The 14,173-nt window shown below is 41.3% G+C and overlaps 1 protein-coding gene across 3 annotated transcripts in view; it reads right to left on the reverse strand.

The window, feature by feature from the left end:
- Positions 1-14,173, reverse strand: part of DZIP1L (DAZ interacting zinc finger protein 1 like) — a 47,803-nt gene that overhangs the window by 2,429 nt on the left and 31,201 nt on the right. The window contains exons 6-15 of one of the 3 annotated variants that reach the window (XM_073576508.1): positions 13,030-13,161; positions 12,876-12,938; positions 12,214-12,354; positions 7,688-7,724; positions 6,657-6,731; positions 4,282-4,409; positions 3,966-4,176; positions 3,344-3,494; positions 1,637-1,854; positions 691-824 (exon numbers count right to left, since the gene is read on the reverse strand). In XM_073576508.1, coding sequence (XP_073432609.1) covers positions 691-824; positions 1,637-1,854; positions 3,344-3,494; positions 3,966-4,176; positions 4,282-4,409; positions 6,657-6,731; positions 7,688-7,724; positions 12,214-12,354; positions 12,876-12,938; positions 13,030-13,161 — 1,290 coding nt within the window. Of the gene's footprint in view, positions 1-690; positions 825-1,636; positions 1,855-3,343; positions 3,495-3,961; positions 4,177-4,281; positions 4,410-6,656; positions 6,732-7,687; positions 7,725-12,213; positions 12,355-12,875; positions 12,939-13,029; positions 13,162-14,173 lie in introns of those variants that run through there. The other 2 variants (XM_073576509.1, XM_073576510.1) reach the window with 2 other exon arrangements.

Here is a 14,173-nt window from a genome sequence, read left to right on the forward strand (position 1 = left end):
ATAATACATATCATGTTCATATCATCCATCACTTTTTGCCAAACCTGTTGGCTTTTGGGCTGCAGATCACTAGGCAAACGTGACTTTGCCCCCACTGACCTCAATATAAGTCACCAACTCACATGCAGCAGATCTGATATTGAGCTGTTTTTGCAGCAAAATAACACATCTATAATAGTAGATCAGTAAAGGCTCATTCAGACGTCTGTGCAAATAGGTCCGAGATCATACCGCTAAGGCCGGGGTCCCACTTGCGAGTGCAATGCGAGAAACTCGCGAGAGTCTCTTGCATCATTACCCAGTACTGCCGCCGGCACTCGGGACTGGAGTGTGAGGCTGCATGTCTTTCTATGTTGCTGAATGCTCTGGTACGAACCTCTGGCGGCAGTGCTGGGTATTGATGCGCGAGTTTCTCGAATTGCACTCGCAAGTGTGACCCCGGCCTAACGCACATACTGGTCGAGCATGACAGCTTCCTGTATTTCTACGAGGCTTTCCCACTCTGGTCGGGAGAGCCATGGCCATTCCGGCATTGTGGTTCGATCTCGGACTAATTTGCAATCGACGTCTGAATGAGTCTTTAGTCTCATACATCATGCAAAAATATTTGCTGTTCTGCAACATGAAGCCCAGTCTAAATCCATGTCTAGATCACGCATCCTACTAACCGATGCCTATTTTATTGTTTACCTGAGATTTTCTTTTTTCAGATGCATTTGTGGATTTTAAAGTAGAGGAAAGAGTTTCTACTCCACCAACTGGTTTCTCCCTTGGCTTTGACAGTTGTCTCTCTAGACTTCGAGCCATAGATTGGACCGCAGACCCTAAATGTGGAAAACAAAAAACGCATTGAATATTAGTCATAGACAAAATCACATACTGAGCGCATATAAATGCATAGCAATCAATGGCGTACAAAGAAGAGGAGGAACGGAACAGTAATAATAGCAATGAACACCCAATAAAGTCATGTTTTCCTCTCCATATTATATCCCTAACCAAGGGAGAATTCATCACATCCTCACTTACGAAAATGCAGCTCATCTAAAAGGGGGGTTCTAGTAGCACTCAATAGCAAAGGGGAGAGGTCCAATCAGGCCTGGACCCATTTTCTAAAGGGGTCACATAGAAACCATGCTGGTTGACTTTATCTTTAACCTTTGAAACAAGCACATGATAAAGTCCATAGAATCGTCCATATTGTGCAACAAGAAACTCCTTGGGCATTTACATAGGAAGGAACCTTTATGGGGAACTAACACTTAGATCCCATAGCTGCTGCATGAAGTCTCCACCTGATGTTGGCGCCATCGTGAGAGCTGTGTAGTACTTAGACCAGATGATCATATGGGAGAGGAAGGAGCTGCCCTAAATAGATGTAACCTCAGATAACTCAATTATGTATTTTTTACAATTAGGATGGAACTACACCACTAGTAGACACCCATTCTAGAAGAGGAAAAGATTGCATAAGTTGAAAACCATTATATTCAATCCTTTTTTTTACATCTGATCTTGGAGGAGACATTGACTCTTCATTATAAATAAACTAAAGTACTAAAATAAATAATTTCAATTATTTCTTTAATTCTTGCATGCTATTTATTAACATTATATTTATTTGTGAAACCCTAACCTTTACTTGCTTTGTCTTTTGTAAAGCTAACCACTCTGGGGCTAGGTTTTCCAGGAGATGTATCAGATTCATCTGACCAGTCGTCGTCACTGATGTCTTCAATTTGCTTCTGCGCCACAGGAGTGCTTTGGGAATTCAGATTAGTTCTGGGTGCAGGAGTAGGGAAGGGTGAACGGTCCATCATTGATGCGTCGTCTTCTGATGTGAATGGGGGTGTCCTGGTGGAAATAAAAAGAAAGATCAATGCAGAGAAAGTATTAGACAGTATTTCTAAGGGAGCAATGAATCTAGAAACAAAAGATGCAACTAAAGAGAAAATAAATTTGTCGCCACGGATTGTCAGCTTGCAGGATTTTTTGTAGGGTCTTCAAACAGTCTTGTGAGAAAAGCAAGATTATTTTGACAGAAATTTGGTCCATTTTATGTGAGTGAATAACTGAGGATGAGGCTATAACAAACACAGACAGCGCAGAGGGGGAGGATTCTGCTGCAGTCGGTTGCTTTACAGCCAGACACAGGATTATGACAAGTTGGTATAGATACATTGATGACTTCTTGAGACACAATGAGAAGATTTATATTTGTACAATTCTTAGTTACAATTGTTATGTGAGACAGAATGGGAGAGAGGGGAGGAGACTAAAGGGGTTTTCCACGTTCCGTAAACGGCCATGTCCATGCGCACTGTAGTACAGTGTAAAAAAAGCAAATTGTGCTTTAATTTCCATCTCCGGTTGTACTGCAGCGTCACCGCTGATTCATGTCGACAGTGATTCAGACAAACAACAGAGATGGGGTAGATGCAGAGACTCGGCCATAGAACCAGGGAAGGTGAGTAAAGCAGAGCTTGTTTTTCTAAACTAATCTTCACTTGGGGGCAATATTTTACCAAAACCAGAAAACACATTTAAGGGATAAATTTATATTTTTGTTATTGTTTCTAATTTTTGGATGAGTTTAGCATTTGTTTCTTTAACAGCAGGCAGCTTCCCTGCCTTATGGCTTCCTGTTTACAGGGAGACGCTTTGCTGCTAAAGATTGATGGTTCAGTTGCATGGCATGGTCACACTCCTGGTTCAAACTAAGCGCTCTACAAAGCTGAAAGCAGGGGCAACTTTGCCTCTACAGCATGGAAGAAACACTTAAGCTTTGATCAGCAAGCGATCCAGCCAGTCAGAGCAGTGCTTGCAAGCATAGGAAATCGGCCATCACTGAGAGTGAAGAGGTGGATGATATTGGAGCATAACTACAAGAAAAGAAGAGTAAAATGATGTGATTTTTACATTTCAATTGTGCAGCTTCTAACTCTGCTCATGTTGCGCTATAATATAGAAGAACCCATTTTACATCTCTTCTTACACAACTATATCCAGAATGAATCCATCCATAGCAAAGATCCACGCTGTCTTTCCATTCTGCAGATTCTTCTGTCCTCTTCCCCCACACCGTGGTCATATCACAGCTGAGAAGCCATAAGTCTCACACAGTTGACAATAATGAGACAGTGGAGAGCCCAAATTCAGCCTCCCTTTCTCAAAGATCCAGAGCTTTCATCACTAAATGTGACAGGTATTTTTGAGTTTTCATAAATTATATACTGTATATGTGAGAAAAGTTTTATATTTTGGTCTCCTATTAGTTTGTGAAGTTTTCCAGGAGTTAAATGGTCATCTTAAAATTCAATAAATACATCTCGACTTTGCTCACCTTCCCCGTGGGGAGACATTAATCGGCTTGCTTACATTATGACCAGTTTTTCCTTCTGAAAGAGGTTTTGCAGAGGTAACCATTCTCACATTGCTAACATATCCAGTGGACTCGGCAGATGTGACGTAACGTGGACTCTTTGGACTCTGAACTGTGGTTGCACAACAACAACACAAAATGACAATGAGATAATGCATTAGGAGACAACACAATACATCACAATACTGTACGGATGCATGAGGATCAAAGGTTCCATTTGCTAAAAATTACTTTATATACTAAGATTTGTTATACCCTCTATAGTGTCTTCCCCTATGATTAAAAAAAGTTTCAGTACATATCAGTCCATGAATTTTACACCTATATGACACATGCTGGACTCTCATGTAAGTCCTTGAGTATTAGAACTATTGCATATGGCACATCACAATATATTCCCTGCGGGTGTGCAGCATTGCATCAGTCTAATATAAACCGTATTTTTGTAAAAATCGGAAAATGAAACAGCAAAAGAACAACTAAAAAAAGGCGCAAATTGTTTAATGAATTTGCTGCAAAAACTCACTAATTCATCAGACGCATTATCAGAAAAAACTATAAACTGTGAGAAATAATGACTTGCACAGATCCTTTCTTGACAGCTGAGAGGTCGTGGACATTAACATTTCTTTTTCAGAATTTTTATTGTGTTTCTTCACTTGTTTGTTCAGAAGCTTCTCCATCTTTGCTCTTTCAGTCTCAATTTCTGGCCATTTCTTCACTTTTTGCTGGTACTGCTTTGCCAACACAGATCTCAATTCTTTGTAGATAGATAATGAAATTCCTTTAGAACCCTTTAAAAGAGAAAATCCCCCAAAAATCAGATAATTATAGGGCTGAAATTAAATTAGGCATTGTTAGAATTTATATTAGTGTTGTATCATAGAGACTTATAATACCTTTTTCACACCCATACTTTCAAGCTTCTCCAATAATGTTTGCTTCAAGATTGGGCGAAACTTCTTGGCAAAATTGGGGTCTTTTCTCATAGTTTCAATCGTTTGTATTCTGTGATGTAGAGATTCATCTAATGAGGGCACAAAAAAAGCTATATTACAAAAGGAAGGTAAATTGTATATGGAGATGCTTAATGCGTTAAGTTCCATCTGCTAAGTCCATTGCTACAACATACATCACTTTCTCACTGCCCAGGCTCCACCAATCTCTGCCACCCAATGTGTTGGGAATGCTAGAACAGCCCTATTTACTAGAATAAAGTAATATGGCAATACACTACTAAACTTCAGTAATTTCAGAAAATACTCTTTCTCTGTCAGAGAATACTGGATAAAGTAAATCGGCAGAGCTAAAAGTATATCTCCAAATTTAGTTAATGTTATATCTCTAAAAAAAAGCTAGAAACTCTTCCTTAAAGTTTCAGTTCAAAGATATGCACAATCTTTCATGCTTTCCTGGGTTGCGCAGACTACATGAAATCCAGGGGAAGTTGGCAAATCAGTTGGGTGCCGCTAAAGCCTTCTGAAACCCCCAGAAAATCATCTTTTTCTGCAGGTTACTTGTGTTTCATCATCAGACGGAGTGCCAGTATTCAATGGTAAATTCAGTTGGTGTGTATGACAAATGGATGTGTGTGGCCTGAAAAAAAGTGGTGTGGCAGTAGGGTGGCATTTTTGTTGACGCTCTTCCATACGGGAAGGGCATTTGTTACGCATCTGCTTTGGCACTGCAGGGCTTCACCACCTTCCTCAATGGCCGCTGTCCTCTGCTGTGCTCCATGTCGGCTTTTACAAGTGGCCCAGTGTGCCTTGATGACATTATCTGTCAAAGCCTATTTAAGACCCGTTAAGACACACATTTGTGACTTGGTATTAAGGCTCCTAGTACTTTGTTAGTTTGTTTAGTGTGCTCCATCTTCTATTCCTAGTTTGCATTTGCCTTGGTGACCCCGCACACCAGCTGCATTGCTGGTTAACCTTCTGCAAGCCTCCTCCTGCATTTACCTCTCTATTGCAGTAAGCCATATTCAGCTGTTGGACTCTGCTCATATTGAACGTTCATTGCTGCACTATGCCTGAGGTACCTCTTCTTCTCTGAATGCTGCTTTCAACTTGCCATGTCAACCTTCAACTGCTATCATGTTTCTATGGTCTATAGAGAGTCACGTCCTTGCTGCGCATGTGCTTTCCTTCCTGCTAAACCAACTCCTGGAGTCCGTGTGCCCACCAGGCACTGAGGCTTAGTGTATACTTCTCACTAGCTGAGCCTAACATCATTCGTAAAAAATGGCCAACAGTGATTTTACTTGTCAAAAAGGTTGTAAACCACCGGCCTAATTCATCAAATAACACAAGAAAACTGGGGTAGAACCATTGCAAAGGTTGGAAAGTGGTTCAACTTATGGCAGAAATGTACTCCTGTCCAAGAATGCATGCATTTCTGTCTCACAGTAAGATTGGCTTTCACAAGGTGAATCTTGATGATTTGGCCTCTAAGTCATATAGGTCTTGGAACACAAACTAACCTGTAATATTCTTAAAGAGAATCTGTCAGTAGGATCAACCCTCCTAAGCTGGCATGTAGGTCACAGGAAGCAACATAAAATAAAATGATATCTTGATATCTGCGATCTGATGTCTTATTCCAGAGAAATCCACAATTTTCCTATATGTAAATGAGCTATTAAGATCTATGGACCAGACAATGATCTGTAGGAAAATCTATCTCCAGAGCTTATTTTACATGAAGCGGACGTTATCAGTGTGATATATGCTGGCCGCTCTACTCTTTTGATCTTACTGCAGAGCTGTGTGTGATTATACCTGACACATCTGCAGAGCTATAATACCGCAGAGCTGTGAGAGCTGCAGCATATGTGTTTGTAATGAGAATACAAAATTAAGTTCTACTGTTCTATGTTAGCTACATGTCTCACACTGGTAACTCCCCCTTTCATAGGAAATAATCTCTGGAGGCAAATTCTCAGGGAGACCGGTGTACGGCCCATAGTCCTTAACAGCTCATTTACATATAAGAAAAATGTGCATTTCTCTGGAATAAGATATAGGATTATAGATATCAAGACATCATATTTTTGAGCTTGCAATTACCTGTATGTCCATATAGACAGATTAGGTGGGTGGATCCTACTAACAGATTCCCTTTAACTGCTACTTGCAGGACAAAGCTGGTATTACATGTGATAGTGAGGCTTCTCTCTGATGCCCACTAGCCCCAACATATGCTCTAGTCTTTAAGAAGGAATTGGAAAGGCAGTCATAAATATATATATATATACAGTATATGCTCCACTAACCATCATTACTTGACTCTTCGCTTGCTTCTGGTTTTGCTTCTCCCACTGGCAAAACCACTTGTGCAACCTGAGGTGCTGCATTATAATGGAAAGGTTTAAAGTAAGACTGTGTAATATCTGCTCTCTATGTAAATGTATTTTGCAGTTTTGCATGTGCCATGTAGGGGACACAGCTAGTATGTGGAAGAAGGTGCTCTGATCAGATGAGACCAAAGTAGAACTTTTTAGGCTAAATGCAAAATGCTATGTGTGGTGGAAAAGTAACACTGTACATCACCCTGAAAATACCATCTCCACTGTCAAACATGGTGGTGGCAGCATCATGCTGTGGGGATGCTTTTCTTCAGCGGGAACTGGGAAGCTGGTTAGAGTTGATGGAAAGAAGGATATAGCTAAATTCATGGCAACCCTGGCAGAAAACCTGTTAGAGGCTGCGAAAGACTTGAGACTGGGGGGAAAGGTTCATCTTCAGCAGAACAACGACCCTAAACATACTGCCAGAACTACAATGGATGATTTAGAGCATAGCATAATCATGTGTGTTCATGTCCCAGCCAGTACAGAGCTAAATCCCATAGGGAATCTGGAGCAAGAATTGAAAACTGCTGCTCACAGACACCTCCATGCAATCTCACTGAGCTAGAGCTAGTTTGCAAAGAAGAAGGGGCAAAACGTTCAGTCTCTAAACGTGCAAAGCTGGTAGAGATATACCATAAAACTCATAGAGCAGTAATTGCAGTGAAAGATGGTCCTACAAAGTACTGACCGAGGGGGATAAATACAAATGTGTGACACGAGTTTCAGATTAATATTTTTTTAAAAAATGCTAATGATAATTTCCTTTAAATGTAAAAAATTCTTGCTACTTTGTGTTGGTATTTCACATTAAATTCCAACAAAATAAATTTACATGTGTGAGTGTAACGTGAGAAAATGTGGAAAAGTTCATGGGATATGAATACGTTTTAAATGCATTAAATGTATGTGTGTATACCTAGATATACACAGTAAAAGTCTGTGTTTGTACTTACCCTCCGTGAATTCTCTGCTTGTGCTCAGTTCTCTGATCTGAGAGGGTAAAAGGTGACAAATATTGTTTGACGACACAGAAAGATGTTTTATTGCAATTATTACAAGTCACTTTTACAAATGAATGTAAATCGTAAATCACTATATGACTTAGGCTTCATGCACATGACGTTTTCACATAGAAACATTTGGAACTTTTCTTCAATCAGTTTATATGGGCATATGAGGCAAAAAATCATAGTACCCTGCATTAGCTGCTGTATACAGTATATAGATTTATACTCTCACAGAATCATCGTTTCTAGGGAAAAAATAGCTCAAACATTCAGCACCAGGAAGATGCCATATCGCTCGGCTGTGTACATAAAGCCTTAAGCCGGCGATACTCATGAGATGGCAATTGGGAGACAGATATCTCTCTGAACTCCCTGACAGGGATTGGCGGACGCATGGACGTCAACTCAGTTCACATCGTCCGGGTCTCACAAAGGCAGTGCGAGGGCCGAACTAAGCGGTCGATCATTAGTCTGGCACTCACGCTGCCCTAGGGAGACCCAGTTGAGGTGAAGTGAGGTGACGTCAGTAAGGTTATCTCAGTTAAGAGTGGACAGTTCTCACTAGGGCAGAACAAGTGCCGGACTAATGAGCCACTGTGATCTGAGGTTACCTTACACTGACGTCACCTCAGTTCACAGCAGCCGGGTCTCACGGAGCGCATCACAAGACCCAGCAGAGGCTGCTGCTCCAGTCTATGGAGCTGTATTCTCTGAATGGATCTCCATAGACTGGATGAAGAGGACTGGGATCGTCGTGAGATGTCCATATTATGGATTACGGCAGATCCTGTGGATTATTATTATTTTTTTGAATAAATGGAGGAAAGAGGGAAAGAGGGAACTCGTTGGGAAATTGTTCTTCAAATAAATATTTTTTTTGTGTGCGTTTTTTCAAATAAATACATTTTTGGTGTGTTCTCTTCTCTTTATACTTACTGGGTTAGCAATGGGAGTGTCTTTTAGATGCTTCTCCATTACTAGACCATGGGCTTGATGTTAGCAGACATCAATCCCCCATTGCCATTTCCTCAATCGCCACCGCACCAGAGCAGTTTGGAAAAGCCAATGCTAAGAGCCAGAATTGGGGAATCTAATGGATATGCCAGTTCTAGGGCGGATGAGCACTGGTGTTATTAGGCTGGGAAGAGTCCAATAGTCTGATAATATCAGCTCGCAGAAGTCTGCTTAGCTGGTTATTAAAAATAGGGGGGACCCCATGTCATTTTTAATAACCAGCAAAGGAAAAGCAGACAGCTGGGGGCTGATATTAATAGACTGGGAAATCCATGGATATTGGCCTCTTCCCAGTATAAGACCAGCTCACAGCTGCCTGTTTCCCTTAGCTAGTTATGGAAAATAGTGGGGACCCCACATCATTTTTTCCATTTATTCAATAGTATTTTGTTAAATACTTTCAATTCTTAGCATGACTGTGATGGGTCCAATAGTGCCCACATCGGAAAAGCTTGTTGAATGGCTGCGCTGTAGCCTTTCAACAAGCTTTGTTCGGTCTGCCGAACCCGTACAGTAACACAGACTACCGTGAAAAGTCAGTGTTTGGAGTCTGTGTATGGACCACAAACTTTACTGTTTGGGTTCACCCATCACTGCTCCCAGATACACATAAGTGCTCTGTTATCTCTCTACACTATATACATATGAGCACTCAATTATTTCTCTAGAATGCTCGATAAATATTACAGGTCAGTAATGTTTATCTCTATAGGATCTTTGACACACATGAGTTCTCATTTATTTTTCTACACTCTCCGATATACACATGAGCGCTCAGTTATCTCTCTACAATCCACCATACACAGGACCGCTCAGCGGTCTCTCTACACTCCCCGATTTACACATGAGCTCTGTTATCTCGCTACAATTATCGATACAAATGAGCGCTCAGTTATCTCTCTAGAATTCTCGATACATAGAAGCACTCCGCTATCTCTGTACACTCCCCGATACACTCATGAGCGCTCAGTTATCTCACCACACTCCCCGATACACACATGAGCACTCAGTTATTTCTCTACAGTTCTCGATACACGGGAGCACTCCGCTATCTCTGTACACTCCCCGATACACTCATGAGCGCTCAGTTATCTCACCACACTCCCCGATACACACATGAGCACTCAGTTATTTCTCTACAGTTCTCGATACACGGGAGCACTCCGCTATCTCTGTACACTCCCCGATACACTCATGAGTGCTCAGTTATCTCACCACACTCCCCGATACACACATGAGCACTCAGTTATTTCTCTACAGTTCTCGATACACGGGAGCACTCCGCTATCTCTGTACACTCCCCGATACACTCATGAGCGCTCAGTTATCTCACCATACTCCCCGATACACACATGAGAACTCAGTTATTTCTCTACAGTTCTCGATACACGGGAGCACTCCGCTATCTCTGTACACTCCCCGATACACTCATGAGCACTCAGTTATTTCTCTACAGTTCTCGATACACGGGAGCACTCCGCTATCTCTGTACACTCCCCGATACACTCATGAGCACTCAGTTATCTCACCACACTCCCCGATACACACATGAGCACTCAGTTATTTCTCTACAGTTCTCGATACACGGGAGCACTCCGCTATCTCTGTACACTCCCCGATACACTCATGAGCGCTCAGTTATCTCACCACACTCCCCGATACACACATGAGCACTCAGTTATTTCTCTACAGTTCTCGATACACGGGAGCACTCCGCTATCTCTGTACACTCCCCGATACACTCATGAGCGCTCAGTTATCTCACCACACTCCCCGATACACACATGAGCACTCAGTTATTTCTCTACAGTTCTCGATACACGGGAGCACTCCGCTATCTCTGTACACTCCCCGATACACTCATGAGTGCTCAGTTATCTCACCACACTCCCCGATACACACATGAGCACTCAGTTATTTCTCTACAGTTCTCGATACACGGGAGCACTCCGCTATCTCTGTACACTCCCCGATACACTCATGAGCGCTCAGTTATCTCACCATACTCCCCGATACACACATGAGAACTCAGTTATTTCTCTACAGTTCTCGATACACGGGAGCACTCCGCTATCTCTGTACACTCCCCGATACACTCATGAGCACTCAGTTATTTCTCTACAGTTCTCGATACACGGGAGCACTCCGCTATCTCTGTACACTCCCCGATACTCATGAGCGCTCAGTTATCTCACCATACTCCCCGATACACACATGAGCACTCAGTTATTTCTCTACAGTTCTCGATACACGGGAGCACTCCACTATCTCTGTACACTCCCCGATACACTCATGAGCGCTCAGTTATCTCACCACACTCCTCGATATACATGAGAACGCACTCGCATGTTCATGTGTTTTCAAAGTGAAGAGAGGAGAAAGCCGTTTATTACAAAAGGATCAGGTGTTGACATTTAAACTCCCGTAACCTTCTCTTCCCCTACATCATTTCTCATGGTAGAGTTAGGAGGCTGCACGTACATCAGATGTGAGTCAGATCTCACTGAAATTTGTAGGTTCAGCCAACTTTCACTTAATGTAATTCATGAACTTAGGGGAATGTACAAAAGTTATTGCTGTTTTGAGATGACTAATATCAGGATATATTAGAAGTAAATCCCTTTTTAGTTAGCTTTGACCATATACAGCCTTATTTAGCTGCCTTATTGACATAGTGGGATATAAAGTTTTTTGGGCGTGATAATAAATCTATTCATTTCCAGCATTTGTTATTACAGATGGTCAAAAATCGATACAATCTCCCTAAACTCCCTTATTCTAAGAATGGTCCCTCAGTCACACTGGCTTCTCACCTTCACTTACTGGGAGAACTATTTTTAAAGCCAATCATAAAGACATCTCTTAAACAGAGCTACCACAAGCGATACGGAGACCTTCGAGGACATTCTTTGCTTGCCTACATGCATGTTTTTATGGCTAAAAATCATTTTTGAAATTCAGCTTCATTCACCATTTTCCATTTTCGCCTTCAATATTGTTATGAGTTGCACTATGCATTGCTGGTTGCAGAGTTAACTCAGAACCTGTAAGTGAACTTGTTGTGACGGAAGAGTTTATAACTGTTATCTTCCTTCTTCCAATCTCATCTCAGCTGATTTATGAGTTCAGCTCAACGTTTATGTGCTCATAAATCAGCTGAGAGGAGCTCTGAAGAAAGAACGTAATAGTTATAGAATCTCAGAACGAGCTCACTGTTGGGTTGTCACTTAACTCATTCAGAAATAGATGGTGCAACACATAGGCTACAACTGGCAAAGTGTGGAAAGTTTTTAATGAATCCCAACTGCAAACATTTCACCCCAAAAATACATGTATTTAAGTTAACACACAGTAAAGTTTTATCATCTATAATACCTCCAATGTTCTGACCATCCGGTGGGTGATACTGAGCGTTAGTGATAATATGTAAGATATAAGATGGAAAACATTGAACATACTTTCTTCTCCTGTGACTTGATCACTTTTCCTTGACTCTTAATTGTAGACTGCAACGTCTGCATTGAGGACTCAAATTGCTCATCTCTTGCCTTTTGGTCACTGGACAATGAAGCTTTCAGTCTTTTATTCTCACTTATGAGCTGGTGATGTATTACAAAAACAATTACTGGAAAAGAAAACTCTACTATAGGAATTTTTTTGGCAACTTAAAGTGAATTTGTCACCAGGTTTTTGCTACCTAATCTGAGAAAAGCATAATGTAGAGACAGAGACTCAGACTTCAGTGATGTGTCACTTACTGGGCTGCTTGCTGTAGTTTCTATAAAATCATGATTAGTAAACCTACTGCTATGTAGTCCCCAATATTCGTAAACTCTGTATAACCCCTCCCACATCGCTGAGTGGCTTTTTGCCTATGCACAGTGTACAAAGAAAGCTGCCAATCAGTGGTGTTGGCGGGGTAATAAAGGGCTCAACATTCAGAGAACTGCTAAATCTGCAGATAAAACAGTGATTTTATCAAAACTGCAGCAAGTAGCCCAGTAAGTGACACATTTCTAGAATCAGATTCTTTGCCCCTTCATTATGATACTCTCAGATGGAGTAGAAAAAACCTGGTGACAAATTCCCTTTAATCCTGATTATAATGAATCTTCCCTACCTCTTCTCTCTCTATGTTGTGGATCGTCTTCATATCTTTGATCTTCCTCTTCCAATCTGTCCTCTGAAAAGACATATTTTGGTGAAAAAAGCAGATGTTTATGAGAAGCAATTTTATTGCTAGCAAGGGTCCGAGGGAAATGTAATATATTTACCTGTTTCTCTAACTCTTCCTTCATGTTCAGAAGATCTCTCTGTATCCTCTGCCTCTCCTGACGGTCCTCCTCATCCAGGAGCTCGCCAAGATTGGAGGTCACTGACATTTTACTCTCCATGTCCTGGAATCTCTAAACGATACAGGACATCGACAATAAGCTGATGACCTGGCAGTCGCTCATGGGATTTTACGGTGCGACCTTGCGTCCTCTTACAACAGTGGACTTCCGTGGAGATTGGACAAAAGTCCAAAACTGAATCTTTGGCACCAAGATTTGTAAGGTTATTGTATTGTGTCCTTATTAAACTGTGTTGTCGGACGTAATGGTTTACAGCATTAAAATAATGTGAATTTCAATCTTTACACAATGGGAGAACTGGTGCTTCATATGTCATTTTTAATACGCTGTTAGCTGGAGTAAGATGAACCTAATATTTTAAGTGCAGCACACTTCTTAAAGGGTTTTTTAACTGTAAAAAGTTGGTTCACAAATGAACACAGACATATAAAACAAAAAACACAGATGGTACCCGCCCTCCCCTGCTCCAGTGCTAGCTCTCCACCGCCGCTCTGATCTCTGTTTTCGGTGCAGTGGTAACGTAGGGTCTATAGTGCAAGTGACTGATGCAGCCAAATCACTGAGCTCAATGTCTTGTACTGTCTACATAAGCAGAACCGCTAAGCCTAGTGATTGACTGCAGCAGTGACGTAACGACTACAGTACACATCAATACAGTCAATATACAGAGACCGGTGAAGAGTGGGCGCTGGACACAGGGAGGGAGAGTACTTTTACATGTCTGTAATCAATTGAGGATAATAATAATAATCTTTATTTTTTATATAGCGCTAAGGCTAGTTTCACACTTGCTTTTTTTTGCAGCGCGTTTTTCCCGCAAAAAAACGCATTGAAAAAACGCATACAAAAGCATACAACTGCTGCGTTTTTTTCAAGCATTTTTATGAGCATGCATGAAAAAAACGCAGCGTTTTTATGCGTTTGTATGCGTTTTTAGTGCGTTTTTACCGCGTTTGCGTTTTTTTCCAACATTAGGTGGCCCCTCACACTAACCCAAACCATGACTTTACTAACCCTAACCCTGACCCTAACCCTTAACCCTAACCCTGACCCTAAACCTTAA

The sequence above is a fragment of the Dendrobates tinctorius genome, unplaced genomic scaffold (assembly GCF_039654945.1).
Source record: "Dendrobates tinctorius isolate UK_male_01 unplaced genomic scaffold, ASM3965494v1 ptg000049l, whole genome shotgun sequence".
In the NCBI taxonomy this organism is placed as follows: Eukaryota; Metazoa; Chordata; class Amphibia; order Anura; family Dendrobatidae; genus Dendrobates; species Dendrobates tinctorius.